At 46.4% G+C, this 15,860-nt stretch overlaps 2 protein-coding genes across 2 annotated transcripts; both read left to right on the top strand.

Annotated features, from left to right (window-relative positions):
- Positions 1-450: 450 nt before the first annotated feature.
- On the top strand, positions 451-9,876 carry ntd5 (ntl-dependent gene 5). The gene is made up of 8 exons (XM_069656358.1): positions 451-520; positions 1,734-1,880; positions 2,247-2,438; positions 7,263-7,380; positions 7,910-7,986; positions 8,627-8,809; positions 9,018-9,215; positions 9,307-9,876. Exons 1-8 carry the CDS (start codon positions 451-453, stop codon positions 9,387-9,389), a joined length of 1,068 nt encoding a protein of 355 aa, XP_069512459.1. The 3' UTR covers positions 9,390-9,876.
- A 330-nt stretch (positions 9,877-10,206) lies between these two features.
- Positions 10,207-14,603, top strand: LOC138584184 (uncharacterized). The gene is made up of 3 exons (XM_069656359.1): positions 10,207-10,213; positions 11,208-13,640; positions 14,244-14,603. Exons 2-3 carry the CDS (start codon positions 11,232-11,234, stop codon positions 14,601-14,603), a joined length of 2,769 nt encoding a protein of 922 aa, XP_069512460.1. The 5' UTR covers positions 10,207-10,213; positions 11,208-11,231.
- Positions 14,604-15,860: the final 1,257 nt, after the last annotated feature.

The raw sequence follows: 15,860 nt of genomic DNA on the forward strand, positions 1-15,860 counted from the left end.
ACGGGGTATAATTACAAAATAAAAGCATGCACATCAGTCTAAAAATAAAGGATAAAAGTCGCACCAAGCTGCACGGTTGGACGTACAGAAGAGCAAATATTCCACTCACTTCAGGTAAATTCCCTGAATTTCCTCTGTTGAGAGAATTTCCCGTTTGTTTACTCCTGTTTGTTTATTGTGCGAGAGGGCAACAGCTATGTCACCCCCTTTATCTGCTGTCTCAACAGAAATGGGTGAAAGGTCCCTCAGAGTGGAATTTTTCCCGATTCTATCCTCCTCAACGCGAACCAGATGTGTGCTCCAGAGCTGTGCCCTCTCCCCCCTCTCTCTCTCTCTCTCTCTACCCCTCTCCCTGACTCCCCCTCCCTCCCCACCCTTTGTTCCCCCCTTCTTTAAAAGTGCTGTGTCTGCGCGTGCCTCCCTCATATCGTCTGAGGCCTGGCTGGAAGGATGGACTGTGCACTGCTGCTGCTGCTGTCCCTGTGGGCTCTGGCTGGAACGGTGTCCCTGCAGGATCCGGGTAAGACCTCTGACTCCGTTCATCACTCACACCTGGGCGAGCCCTGAACCCTGTAGATGTGATAAACAGAGCTTATTGAATACTGGCAATATATAAGACAGAGCATGAACTTTAACTTGCATGTATTGTTGCTATTATAGAAGATATATAATCAGGGAATTACACCTTGAAATGATTCTTTAAACAGCTGCTTTTGCTACATTTTGTGTTTAAAATGAATTGGACTAACTAAGGCTGCGACGCATGCATGCATTCTGGGTAATTGCTGTTTATAATGCACTGATTAAAAAGAGCTTTAATCAATAATTTCTTTGCTAAATTTCTGCCAGAACCAGAAGTCAATATTTAAAAGTTTACTTTTGTTTTCTGTTAATTTGCAAAGAATTATGGGATGCCACTGTCCCCACAATCTTAATTTTGGTTGCCATGGCGCATGGTTTGTATGCTTTGGTGAATTCAAAAACTCTGTCCCATCATCATTGACCTTTAACCCCTTCTAATCTATTAACTTACACCGCTCTGTTTCATGATGTGCAATGCTTACTTACATATCCAACATCCTGTACTTGTATGTACTGTACACCATGTCTCCATGCTCTTACATGATCATGTGTACATTAGTCCAGCGCACATGTGTTTTTGGTCACATGTGCGGAGGGCAGAGGGGATACAGTAGCACACATGTTTTCATTCTTACACATGAAAAATGGGGAACCCCTCGTCCTCCTCCTCCTCTCCCGCTCTCCCCCGCAAATGTTCTGGACATTGAGGGTGTGTCGGTGCAGGCGTGTGATGAAATAAGTGTAGGGGGGGGGTTTATAATGTGTGATGGGTTACATGTGAGGGGAGGAAGGAGGGGTTCACTAGGACTATAGTCTGATGCTGTGTTTTAGAAGTTGCTCCACAGAAGCTATTCACAGGAATGAGACAACAAGTATCACTTCTCAGTAAAAAACAAGATTGATGGATGAATGGCGAAAAGTAATCAAGCCTGCCATCTATGTATTAGTCATCTGGCAACCTGGGTGGCAAATGTTTACCCGGCCACCCACTCTGAATTTATTTCCCTCCAAACAGAAAACAAAGCAGCTCTGGCAAACAAAAACCTCAATTACGGCCCTTTGGAGTTTGCCGGTTTTTACGAGGGGCCGTGAATGGAGTCGAAGCAAACAAAAAGACAATTACAGTGATGGTGTGATTGTGTGTGTGTGAGGTGTCACCACAGGGCCGTGTGCGCCGAGACTCCTGGTAGACGAGAGGAGGAAGTCGTGCCCTCGGCCGTGCAAGACGGACAGAGACTGTGGCAACAAGAGGCAGTGCCTGTGCGACGGCCAGTGTGGGCTCAGCTGTGTGGTTCCAGGTAACTATTTGTATGCATGTGTGCCCTCAGTGAGAACAACATTGTGGGCTCAGTCATTAGAGGTGTTTGTGTGTGTGTGTGTGTAGCAGCTGTGCCAACATACAACTGTGTGCGTTTTCCCTGGAAAATGAAATAAAAGCCATGTTCACGCACAACATCTGGGCTCTAAATCCACCCTATGTGAGCGCACAACACAGGCCTGTTATTATGCATTGTTAAATGGGGCACTGCTCAGATCCAGTCCTGTTATACAACCTCATTAGTGCTGTTTTAAAATTGTTTAGTTTGTCTTGCATAAAGAACAATCCGGCACATTCTGAGAATCCTTTTCTTTCTCTCTCCTTTGATCGCGTGTTCTCTCCTCAGGTCGGACTTGTCCCTGGCCTCTGCCCCCCAGTGAAAACTCAGTGGCTCGCCTCCTCCATCCCACGAGCTCCTTCGATGCCCTGCTCGAAGTGCGCTGCAAGCCGGGATTCACTTTCCCCAACGGCCTGGATGCCACCATGAGACGATGTCAAGGTGACCGACAGTGGAGCGGGGATCTGCCTGTCTGCACAGGTACATTTAGTCACCTTTCTCGCTTCATGTCAGGGAATCTGCAAGTCTGTCTTGCTCTGTGTCTCTTATTTAAGCAGCGGGTGAACTACACGTACAGTTTGTGATGCGTTCGAGGACTTAATGCAGCTTCTATGCAGTTTTAGTGTCCTTGGGAGGCAGTCAGACACACAGAGAGAGATTTTGAGGAATGAAGTCCCTCTGTGATCGCGTCCACTGAGACATTTTACACAACTGGGACTTATTCTCCTCATCACCATGGCAACCAGTGCTTCAATTGTTCATGCTGGCTGTCGAAGGATTTTACAGTTGAACTGGTGATGAGTTTAAAAAAGGAGAGGAAGCTGAGCACACGTGTGATTGTGCATGAAATCATACTGATACATAAGAATACATACCACAGAGACATGCAAACATGATATTCGTCTCCGACTCCATCCAAGCAGTGCTTGAACATCGTTCCAAATTTGTCAACGCTGAGTTTGATAAACAGACTGAATGAGTAATAGCTACAATAAATACCTCAGCACTGTAACATCTTCACTGTTTACTGACCCGGCGCGTTTGTGACGTCAGACGGTGACGCAGCAGAAAAAAGACCAGAAAGCGGAAAGAGACAAATGGCAGCGTGTTTTCCCGGGTCTGAAAAACCCACGTCAACGCGTTAATTTTGGTGGGAAAGGGGTATTAAATATGTTAGGATTCCTGCAAACTCTTTATTATGAGTTATTATTATGCTGTTTCACATTGTAAGACACATATATATAATGTTACGATGTTGGATGTCCAGGCTAAATGTGGGTGAAGTTTCAAATCTGTAGGTAAAAGTATGTTGGAGTAATCCCCAGGCTTCTCAGTTCAGTCTGCAGGCTGCTGTGAATGCCAGGTTTCAGACTGTTTTTTCTACATGCTGCACTTTGTGACGTCACAAAGCAGGCTTTGGAGAGCAAGCCAATCAGAAGAAAGCGGGCTTGTAGGGGCAGGGTTTCTTAAAGGGACAGAGCTGACTGAGTCGTTTCAGGCGGAGGCTGTACGAGGGCCTGCACAGAGCACCAGCGTGAGAAAAAGGATTTAATTGTAAATTATGCTAAGCTACTCCACAGGTATCACAGAGGGAAATATGAAGCTAGAAATTAGCATAATACCCACCGTTTTAATTACTTAAAATTGACAAACAATTAGGTACAGTGGGCCACAGGGGCCAAATTAGAGCTGACATGCACGAGAAGCTGAAACTCAGTTTTTCTAAATACAAAAGACTTTCCTGTGATTACAGGTTGATTTAAAGTGCCACTGTGCCCTGAGATAACCCCGTGGTTAAATATCCTTACCCTCTCTGAGTCTAAACATGGAACCAAAATGATAACTCTGAATAAGTGGCTTACAAAAGGCAGAATCGGCTCTCCCGCTGAGCAGCCTTATTACATGTACCGCTGTGCTGTAAGTCTGCACAGCAGCGCACGAAGCAAAGCCATCAATACTCCTCAGTATCTCCGCACATCTCGTCAGCATACAGCACCTGGAAATATGCTTTCTGCTTATTGCCTGCGACAACATGACAGCTCTGAAATAAAGCATCACAAAGTCAACTCTAAAGGTCGCAGTCCTGCTGCGTTAATCACACACCTGCAGCTGCAGCAAACATGCTTTCTGAGGAATCCTCAAACCCTGCTGGGTCCTGGTGTCACCCTCACAGAGTTTTTATCTTTGCTAAGATGTGAAATAAGGATACGGCTCTCAGCTCTCTGCTAGAGTTTCCTCCTGCCGAGAGACGGGCAGAAGGTAGGTGGGTTCTGAACGTGTGAGAGCGCTCGTATTGTGTGTCCTTTTGCATGTGTGTTAGAGTGTGAGTCGAGCTGCTTCATGCCTGTTGAGAGGCGGTGGGCGGCAGATCACTGTCAAAGTGGCACACAGAGCTGCGTGCACACAGTGTGAGTGTGTGAGTGCGTGTTTATCCGAGAGGTAGATTTTCTCTGTATACATTAGATGTGTAGGGGGCGGATTGCACATGTGTTACAGAGTTTCAATGTGTGTGTAAGTGTGTGTGTGTGTGTGTGGGCGACAGATCACAGTCAGAAGAGTCAGAGAGCTCTCTCTTGCTCATGCTGCTGCAGGCCTTTCTGTTCCCTGCTCTCCTCTTCTCTCATCCTCTCTTCCTCTCATCTTTTCCTCCTCTCATCCTCTTCCATCTGAGGCCTCTGATAAGGTCTCTCTCTCTCTCTCTCTCTCTCTGCAAAGGGATCCAAGGACAAGCATGCGACTCTGGGCTGTTTGGTTTGAGTGCACGCGTAAAAATGCAACCTTTACATCTTTGCTCTTAATTAGATTGCATTTTTATTAATTCAAAATTGTCCTAATTTTTTAAAAGCTGAGTTTCGTGTACCTGCTTTGTAGCACTTTGCTGCTGCAGCCTGTGTGGGCGGCAGCAGTACGAGGCAGAAGAAGGGCGATATGTGAAAACAGAAACTCGGCTCGGGGCTCTCATCCGCAGCCAAACAGACTCGTAACTCTTCCTCTCCCATAGGTGCCTTTACATTCTTATATTAACGTTCCTCGCTTTCAGATACCTAAGACAGCCCTCGGGCGAGAGCTGTCTCTGTCTTTCAAAGCGGCCTTCAGCTCCAAAACCCTGCGCTTGATGGAGCCCGGGTCGCTGCAGCCTCTCTCCAAGCACCACTCTTGATATTTATATTTCCATGAGCGTGAGGTACTCAAACTTCCAGGAACGAGCGCTGCCAGGTGTTACACAACCACAGATATAGCTGTGAGCTCGGAGAGGTGTTTCACCTGCTCATCGAACTTTGATTTCTTACCTAAGAAGGGTTATTTCAACTTAAATAGAACAAGACACAGGGTGAAACGCCTCTGTGGGTCACAAACTAAACAGAACCCTTGGTAAACACAAGTTAAACGAGATGGAATGACAGACCTTCCTTCCTATATCCATCTTCTTCTCTATCCTTCCTGTTTCTCCTTCTTTTGTTCTTCCTTTTTTTAACTTACTGTTATCTGTAAAATTTTATCCATCAATTCCTAACTTTTTCTGGTGTGTTTTCTCTGTGTTTGTGTGCACAGGTTATTGGGAGTATATTTTGGGTTGTGTTTACTTCTTTGCACACTGTGTGTTGCTGCACATCACTGTCGCTACAGGACAGTGGTGGAAGACGTATTTAGATCCCTTAATTAGTAAAAATTGTAACACTACAACGTAAAAGAATATCGCTACAATTAGAGTCACGAATATGAGCAGAATATATATAATATAGTTTATAAAACACTATAATATACTTGTAAGCAGATCTAAGTGTCAATGACTCCTGTGGCTCGTGTATAACAGACATTATACAACAGTTAACTCTGACCAAGTGATCTGATTGGATCGCTCTGTGTATCACTCCGCCTCAGCCAGGTGTTCTGAATACTGTTAATTCACATTACAGCAGACAGTGTGTGTCTACACTGATCAAGCTGGTACCTCTGAATCACACAGCAGACTCTTATTTCCCTGGTTGGTGAAACCTACATGATAAAAAAACAGCTGATCTGTTGTCACCTGTAGACACAGAGTGCAGGAGAATGTTTGGGTTGCTCGGCAACAAAAGTCCAGTTTCAGTTAGGTTGTGGAGCTAGTTGAGTTGGCGGAGCAAAAAGTAACCTGCTGTTGATTGTTACTACTGTTTTCTACTATTTGCCGCTTGTGTAACTGTTGCTGTTTAGAAGCAATGTCACAATCGAGGTTGTGCTGTTCTAAATATCAGCACAGCTGTGATTATTTGTGACCGAATCACAGAAGTGATGATATTCAGTACAACGTCACTCCCTCTCATATGATGTTGCTTAAAGTTATAACCTTGAAGATCTCTTTGGCGGCGTCTATGGCGATAAACAGTAACTGTGGGAGCACAATTCCCAAATATCAAGACAGTGTCGCATGTGTGACGTCCACGGTTGGCTCCGGTTGTAACTCTTGATTTTCCTCGCTGACAGTCGCTTTCCTTTTCAGACTGTTTGCCTTCATCTGAGCGTCGAGTTTGTTTCTTTTTCTTTAGATTTTCTCTTATTTTTGAGGTTGTATCTGTAGTCATCGATCTGTTCTTTGTTTGTTCAGCCATAGTAGATTACTGTTTACTCACAACACTTGCAGAGACCTGAAAAGCAGCCGCTTAGCTCCGCCTACCCTCTCTGGCAGACCAACCACTGCTGGGTGAAGGAAAACGAGTCACTAACTGGGCGCTGCTTGTGATTTTCTTCCGCAAGAATCGCACCAAACATCCAGTCTGTAATAATACTATATCCTGCAAATGCAAAAGCTTTCATCAGCGGGCCATAGGCTCAATCACCAATGTGTGACCTCATTGGGCGATAGATAGAGACTTAACAGACATTTATTTACATGAAAATCTTTGAGATTATCACTTTAAATATGGGGACTTAAAATAAAGTGTAACAGATATTCTATTATTGTGAGAATATTGGTGAACTAGTGCAGCAGCTGGCCAAAGAGGAGCTCATGTTTATCACCTTATACTGCACTACAGGGTAGTAATCTCTAACATGCTAATTCTCTAATACGCATATTATTTTATACATTTAGAGTTCAAAGGTTTTGTATGTAAAGTGCAAAAAAACAACTAATTATGTGGAGAAGAAAGTACTGTATTTGCATCTGAACTATATAAATGAGGAAAATATAATAAATATTCATTTCTAACACCACTGCTCAACTTTCATGCTGCATAAAAGTAGGCCGTTACACTGTGCTACTGTTGCTCGGAGTTAGGATCTGTAATTGGAGTCTTTAACCTGCTCTTCTTCTTTGACCTTTAGAGTCGACTGACCCCGCCGCTTCTCAAACCTGCCCTCTGCCCGAAGAAGTCACCGACACCTTCAGCATCCAGGGCAACGCTACAGCAGGAACCTCCATCCGCTACAGCTGCCTGTCTGGGTGAGAGAGAGAGGGAGAGAGAGAGGGGGGGAGAAAATGGGAGGTTAAGGTTGTGAGAGCGTAGGCAGAGGCTGTGAGAAACCTGTAATGATGATATGGTGGAAATGGAGGAAGTGAGAAGACGGGGATGGAGTGTGAAGAAGGAGAGGGAGGGAGGGAGAGGAGGGTCGGCTTGATTACAGGAGAGGTGTCGGGGAACGACGGATGATGAGCGATGAATGGCAGGGAATTCATTTTGATCTCCCAGCTGACGGTGCCTCCATTGAGCTAACTAGGTCATTACAGTCTAATCTCGTATTGACTCCCCTCTACACACTGACTCATCCACAGGAAAAGATGAGCCTGAGTGGATGTGTCAGCCAGAACTGTGCACACCAAAAAGTAGACCCTCTGAGAGAGAGACGGAGTGGGAAAGGAAACGTTTACACCTTTTTTCAGCACTTTGATTTAGACGAGGCTCATTAGGTGTCAATAATGTAAATGTCGCATCACCACCTGCCTCCATCACTCTCTCCTTTCTCACCTGCAGGGCGGATATAGTGGGGAGCAGTGAAAACTTCTGCCAGGAGAATCAGACCTGGCAGTATCCTCACCCCATCTGTAAAGGTAAGTGTGCTCTGGCTGGTGTGTGTGAGCGTTTTCTACCTCTTTACACTCTTTCAAGGTTAGCAGGAGAAAAATGAATGGTGGTACATGTGAGTGTGAATGGACCGAGAGGTTACATGGTTTATTTTGTCGGCACGTACATGCATTTGTTGGCTGCAGATATGCAAAGACTGAATCAAAGAAGGAGCACAGAAAATCTTTCAAGTGGAGGCCTTTCAATAAGATGTACTGCTCTATTTCACAGTGCTTTTCTGCCATCTTGTGGTCAAACCTGGTACTGCATGGCCTGTTACACAGAAATCTTGCTCGGGCCTATTAAATTACTTTTTTAGGGCCAGGGAAGTGACTAGGGGCTTGATGTCTGACCTGTAAAGCTCAAGGGCCAGATTGAGATTGTAAAAGCGCTGATTTGTGCTCACAGTCCGCCAGCTGAAGAGCTCTGTCTTACAAGATGCTTCTGACATGACACAATGAGGACTATAACCAACCCCTGCTTTTGTTAAAACAAAGTAAAGACAAGATTAGATAAGAGAGAACAGAGGCATTGTTGGAGTTTCAATCACTCTTTTTTAAAAACCTTACTCTTCTCTTAGATTAGATCAATTCCCTGACTGATAGCCTGCTTCTCTCACCCTGTTAGAGGTGTACTGTCAGCCTCCCAAAGAGGTGGAGCAGGGCTACGTGGTGGCCGTCCAGAAGACCGAGTATGAGGTGGGCTTTGACATCCACTACCTCTGCAAGAGGAACTTCCTGCTGGATGGACCCCAGAAGGTCACCTGCCTGTCCAACGGCAGCTGGAGTGAATCGCCCCCACACTGCAGAGGTCAGATTGAAATAACATCTATAAACTCATAAAAATTTGGCATTCAAATTTAAATGGTGTGGCACATTCACTGCATGCAGAGTGCAAATATACCTGCTGGTTTGCATTAACACACATAGACAAAGTCCTACATATTTACAAGCTCACTGTACATACAAGAATAAGCATGTTGTACATGCTGCTTAACAAAATTTGATTGTCTCCTCAGCCCGCTGTCTCATCCCAGCTGAGCGGAGCCGTGTTGCGATCGGTGGCGTGAAGCGCTGGCCGTTTGACGTGACAGACGCCATGGTTCCTCACGGGGAAAACGTCATGTTCTTCTGCAAACATCCTCGCAAGCAGTGCAGCTTCACCGCGACCAAGGCCTGCTTCAATGGAGAGCTGCAGCCACCAGCCTGCTACCTTGGTAAACCTGCACCCCCTTTTCTTATCAGCCATGAGAGTATCATGAGGGGGAGGATTGATTCATTATTGACAGCTGATTTTCTGTTTTTCAGAGCCCACATGGCTGCAGTATAAACTCTTCCCCCACCGGCTGGTCTCAGAGATTGAAGCGTGCGAGCCCGGTGATGTGGAGTGACGACCTGCACATCTGACCTCAACCCCGCAAACACTCACAACACTGTGTCACAATATGAGCACCTACTTCTGACTCATACCAGCACCCATCACCTTGGGCAGTCCTTCTCCTCTCTGCAGCCTTGCTTCTTCTATGTATGCTATAATTATGGTCTGTTAGACACTGAAATATTATTCACAGCTCTTGTGGATCAGCAGGCGAAGCTGTGTGCTCTGTGCTTGTGGCCTGTGCCACTCTCTCCTGCATACTATCAGGCTGCAGGCGTAATTATAATCTGCAAAAGTATTACTTCGATCCTCCTCCAGCTTGAGCCAATGCTAGTGTAGCTGCACCCACAGGCCTCCATTATGATGTATATATAATGCATTAATCAGTTATGCCTGGGATGATACCCTCATGTAGCCTCACTTGTCGACACTGTGATTTCTCACTGTGATCTTTCTCTCCACTGATAAACTTGACGCATCAAGTCTCGAGCCTTGTAAGTGTTTATGAACTGAAATAAAGATATGTCAAAAAACGGTTCTGGCTTTCTTTGTTGTGACACATTAAAACCTAAAACGTGAGTCCAAGTTCATTTCTCTCCATCCTCTCTGTCGCCCTTGCTTTGCCTCCCTTCTCTTTGACTGCCAGGCGCACAGGGAGCCTTTCCTCGCAGGCTGCAGGTTCAACCGTACTCATAGGCTGAACATGGCTACTGGTCGGACCCGGTAGGCTGCGACACCATAGCAACTCCCCTTGACCCCTCCCTCCCTCGGCATTCGCAGCATCACCCTTTACACTGCACAGTCATATTTGGTCCTCCGGAAATATCCACAGCACGGGTAAGCCAGTCCCTATGCCGCGAGAGTATGGGTGGAGTATAGTTTATAATACAGTTTTAAATGTATCGAAAGGGAGTCCGGCGCGTGCTCCGCCGGCTCTGACAACACGGCGGGAAGAAATGACAGCGCGCGGGGAAAGTTTGTCCTAAAAGCTGCCGGGCTGCGCTCGCGCTGTCTCGGACCCTCGGCTCTTAAAATGGCTGGCTGTAGGTCCGAGGAAGCTCCGGTGCAGAGGGAAGGATTCGCTCCACACCGCGACTGTCTGTAAATATTCACGTTTCTGTGCTCCGACTGAAGCGTTAGTGATGGCGTGTCCCAGGTCCGAGAGCTGTCAAAGCGCACACGCACCATCATAATAATAACTGGTATTTCGGACCTAGGACTGTGCGTAATGGCGTCCTCCACGGACTGTGCTCCTCCGCTTACCAACAGACTATCATTTCAAACAGGCTCGTGTTCGCAAACCAAACGGAATATGAATATTATCCCAAAGCGAATCTGAGATGAAACGTTTTGGTGTTTGTGTTGCATGTGGACGATAGAAGTGAGAGAGAGAGGAAATGTTATTTCGCTCACATCAGACCTCGGTGTGCTCCGGAGCGTTTCCCTGAATGATCGGCAACCTGTCCGTGCGATAACCGCTGGGTTAGAATTGAGGATCATTGAAGGCGTCCTGCATAATTGACAAGAACGGTGTGAGGATGATGATGAGGAAGAGGAGGAGGGGGTCAAATGAGTCGCTCATCATGTCGCTGTGAGGAGTCTGGGGGTACAGTCTGCTGCATTTACAGACTGTCAGTAACATCACAGGATGTCTGATTATTAGCTTTTGAACTAAACTTGACCCCAATAATCACATTTGAGAATTTACTTTGATCCCAAAATCCCTCTATGTGTTTTTAAATCCCTTCTTTTCTACCAGAAAATGTGTTTTTTCAAATTCTAATTTTGCCTCACTGACTTTAAATGTAACTATTTTATTCCTATTTTGTAGAAATATAAATGGGTATGCCCCAAAATGGATTCTCAGTTGGCTTCAGTCCTGACCAGTGGCAGCCTGGATGTCCAAAATGGCAGCCAGTGTGCAGACGGATCGGGGCCTGTGACAGAGGTTTTTTCGGACCCAAAGGAAAAAAACTCCCTCAGCTCTGTACCAGGTAACCTCCAGCCGTGCCCTGTCAGAGCAGCACTGACCATCAGGAGAGATGCTCCATCAATCAATGGGAAAAAGCCAGAGGTGGGCGGGACTTCTAAGCCAGCCTTTCAGGAAACACGAAGCAAGATTGCTGGGTTCAGACAGCCAATTACAGTGAAGACTGGAGTGCCTGTGGTGCACAGCCAACCAATCAGACTCAAAATTGTTGTTCCCCCACGGTGCAAGAGGCCAATCACAAACTCTGCCATCAGCCTGACCAAAGACTTTGCTCGCTCACATTTAAGAAGACCTGTTCCTGTCTCAGCTGAAGAAGAGAAAAACAGAAGTAAAATCCAAATATCTGCTGTTGAGAATGAAACAGAAATCAAAGAGGGTACTCACCAGAAGGCAGAGGAAGCTGAACCAGAATCATTCCATGACACAGAGGCAGAGAGAGGGGAGGAAATGTGCAAGGAGGAGGATGTTCTGGGTGCTAAAATCCTCCAAAATAAAGGGTCAGAAACTCCTTTAATCTCAAGCACTAATAGAGTCAAAATTCTGACCCAGCGAGGGATTAAAGAGGAGAATACAGAGCGAGAAATTGAGAATATTCCTTTAATTTTGCAAGAGATGGACTTGAAGCCTTGTGAGACGTTTGATGAGTTGGGAATGGAGGAACAGACAGAACCGCTGGACCTGAGTTTGCCCAAGAAAAGAGAGAGTCGAGAGAGGAGGTGTGGACGCTTCCTGGATGACTCGGGCTGCGAGAGCTCGCTGATTATGGAGGTGGATGAATACGAGGGTGACGGAGATAGAGACATAGTGGAAGAGGACGATGAAGGTCAAGCAGAGAACTCTGGCGCAGATACGCTTGAAGACTCTCTCCTGTCTCCCTCTTTCTTTTCCACCTCCGTCTTCACCTCCCTCTCCTCTGTGGACTGTGACAGCGAAAACCTGCTTCTCATAGACGACCAGGGAATCCCGTATACGCTCAGTCCTGACGGGCTTAAAGTGCCGCAGGTCGATGCTTCCACGTCAGAGGAGCCTCAGTCAGATCAGGCAGAGGTGGAAGGAACAGGGTCGTCAAAATCAGCAGATCCTAGCCTCAGCCAAAGTGACACTTCAGATAACGCACTAAATGCACCTTCGGATGATCTGTTCCCCTCTCCAGCCTCTGATACTGATTCTCCATCTCTAGGTGGTGATCAGACAACGACAGAGAAAGAAGTCTCGATCACTAACTCAGACCCTTCTAAGGCCGCAGAGTCAAGCGTCCAATCAGTTCAGGAGTCTAATGCTGTTCTGTCAGCGTCCTCTGGGATATCAGTCCCCTCTCAGCCCATTCAGATCCTCACAAACACGTCTACCCACACTCCTTTTCTCCTCCTGTCCACCTCCTCTTCCTCTCCTCAGTTCGCCTCAGGTCTCTCGCTTCCTCTCTCAGTTACCCAAACCTCACCTGGTGCTTCCACCCCCATGTTCCTCCTCCTTTCATCCGTACCCACTTCCTCCGGCGACTCCGCTTCTACCTCCACCCCGATCGCCATCCTCGACCCTTCGACCGGCCAGTTGTCGCAGATCGCGGCGGCCTCGGCCCCGGCGGTCTCCCTCCCTCTGCCCTCTGGTCAGCTGGGATCACCTCTGCCCACGCTGCCTCACCCCATCATCAGACTGAGCCCCAATAACCCCCCCGTCATCCTGTCAGGAGTGAGTAACGTCAGCTCCGGCTCTGTTCTCACCTCTCCTGCGGTTCGATCGTCGTCTCCTGCTCCTCAAAACGACAGCACGACTCCCCTCCTCCATTCTCAAATCAGCTCTTCCGACTCAAACCCAGGAAGTGAAGCCATATCTGCTGAAGAAGTCTCAAATGAAAACAACAAGCCATCAACTTCAGAATCCTCTGCTAGTGTGACCTTTGACCCCTCAGCTCAGCCCGGCTTAGAGGCCCAATCACCCGCCTCAGAGTCCAAATTTGACCCCTCAGACCTGCACTCACAACACTTACCTCTGGACGACCATCTTTACTTCTCCAACGCTGCTGCTCCTCCCTCCCCTCCTGTCGAATCCCTCCTCTCCTCTGGAAACCTCGAGCCCCTCGACCTGCTGGATCCCCTCTCTTCAGAGGAGTCGGCCAACAGCCTGGCGGCCCGCAGGGTGCTGTACTGCCAGCTGTGCCCGCGGGTCTTCTTTTACCTCTCCGACCTGGAGCGACACGCCATCACTCACTCGCAGAAGAAGCCTCACGTGTGCCAGCAGTGCGGGAAAGCCTTTAAACGCTCCAGCCATCTGCAGGTCGGTGCTAACGGATGCTAACTATCATATGTTTTATTACAGATCAACTTTGAACACACATTGCATCACCTTTGGAGTTGATATACTAGCTAACAGTTGCTTATTTACACCTCCAGCAGACATGGAGCAACATTAGCATGTACCGGATGCTTGTGGCAACCTGATGAATAAGTTCTTTATTCTCTCTCCTTTAAGTCTGGCTTTGTTTTTCAACAACCCCCAGGGGAAATACCTGGCTCCTTAGCTGCTAAATGCTCCACTATGTTCACCAGCTTGTTGCTAATTGTGTCTGTCTGCTGTGAGGTGCTGAGCAGGTAGCGTATAGCGAGGTTTTAAGAGGTTATTATTCAAAAAACAGCTGCCTGCTGTTGCCGAGCATGATGCTAAGAGAACAGCGAGAGTGAACCATAACTTTTAAATTGCTGGTAAATCACAGCAATGACTTTAAAGATGCTACTAATGAGGCTGAGGTGGACTGCAAAGGTCTGCATTGATCAGGCCCATTGATAAAAGCCAATCTATCGCAGAAAAAGAAAGCGAGAGAGACATACAACAACAACAACAGTGTTGATATTTAAACATATTTTCTGTTTCCCTCCCCAGAGACACAAGCACATCCACACAGGCCAGAGGAACTTCGTGTGCCCCATCTGCTCCAAACGCTTCAGGGAGGCCGGTGAGCTGCAGCGCCACCAACGGGTCCACACCGGAGAGAAACCATACCAGTGCCAACTCTGCCACACGCGATTCGCCGAGCGCAACACGCTGCGCCGACACACCAAACGCAAGCACCCTTACCACCAAGTAGCCATGGAGATGCTGAACGAGAGGAGAGCGGGCGGGCGGGGAGACGGGGGAGGAGGCGGCGAAGGATCCGGCGTGCAGGAGGAGGAGGAGAGCGCTGAGTGGTACAGCTCCACTGTGTCTCATCTGGATAACTCAGAGTCTGAGGCGGAGACTTAAAGAGCTGCGAGTCCAAAGTGAAGGAAGGAGATCAGCAGGGTGATCGAGACTGTCCTCATTAATGAAAAGTCAAAGAAGGGAGCACTTGCAATATTTATTTTAACGCTTTTAAAGTAATTTATTGATATGAATGTATATTATTCCTTTCCATGTAATGGTCCAAATGTTCAGCCTTTAAAGTTCTGTTTGGAAAAAGTTGCGTATTTGAAATTCTGGTTTTATACGCGTTAAAAATTAGATTGCAAACATGAGGTTGCATTCCCACACGATCCATAAAAAACCCTAAAGTGCTCAGAAAAGATGAATAACTTATTCACTGTAAACATTTCTCTGCTCTAGCTGTAAATATATGAAGAGTCCTATTTGTAAGAGCTGCACTTCTGCACTATCTTGTGTGAAAGATGTGATCTATCTTTCTTACCGTCAGAGACACTGTGAGTCATTTGCACATGTTTGATTTTACCTTAATATTCACCGTTTTTTACATTGTGAAGGAAAATGCTAACTTTTCTTTTATCGCAGCTATTGTTTTTTATGTATTGAATTCATATGTCAGAGTTTGACCAAATGCATTGATTTATTCTAACATAAACACTATATTCAGATTACTTTTTGTTCAATGTAATTATGTTAACTTATTTGAATTAAACTTTATCAGTTTAACAGATTTGTCACATTTTTCACGGTACATTCCCGTCTCCCCCGTCCAGATGTTGAAACACTTAAAGCATATTTAATGTGGCTTTCATTTAAAGGTATTGATTTCATATAACTTTACTTGGCAATGAACACGAAAGCCAGTGTGGATATATATCTCTCCTCTAATTTAACTGAACCTCAGAGCTGATTTTTCTTTTCTACATTAATCGTCAGAGACGAGAGCAGACTCTCCATGGATCTTTGCGCAGAAAAAGAAAAAACGGTACCTGATATATATCTGCTGGACTGCCTCCAGGGGGTAATTGAGTTTGTAAGACAGTCCTCTGTGTTTTTTTGCACACTCTCAATTTTCTGCTCCATTTACGCCGAGGAGCCCAACAGAGCTCAGCTCCAGATAACTTATTAAATACTGTATCGCTCAAACGACCCGAGTGGGTCCTTGTGGCTGTCCCATATGCCGGCTATTGTGTGAAAAGAGAGACTTGTGCATACTTAGAGGACCATGTTGAGCTTCATTGTATTTAGCTTAGTCAAACTCACTTTCACAGAGGGCCACAAGGAGAGAGGTGTGGAGGGTCAAAGGTTAACTGAGAAAGG

Source organism: Semicossyphus pulcher, unplaced genomic scaffold, assembly GCF_022749685.1.
Source record: "Semicossyphus pulcher isolate SPU_LCO1_2020_fin unplaced genomic scaffold, fSemPul1.0.p SCAF_9, whole genome shotgun sequence".
Taxonomy (NCBI): Eukaryota; Metazoa; Chordata; class Actinopteri; order Labriformes; family Labridae; genus Semicossyphus; species Semicossyphus pulcher.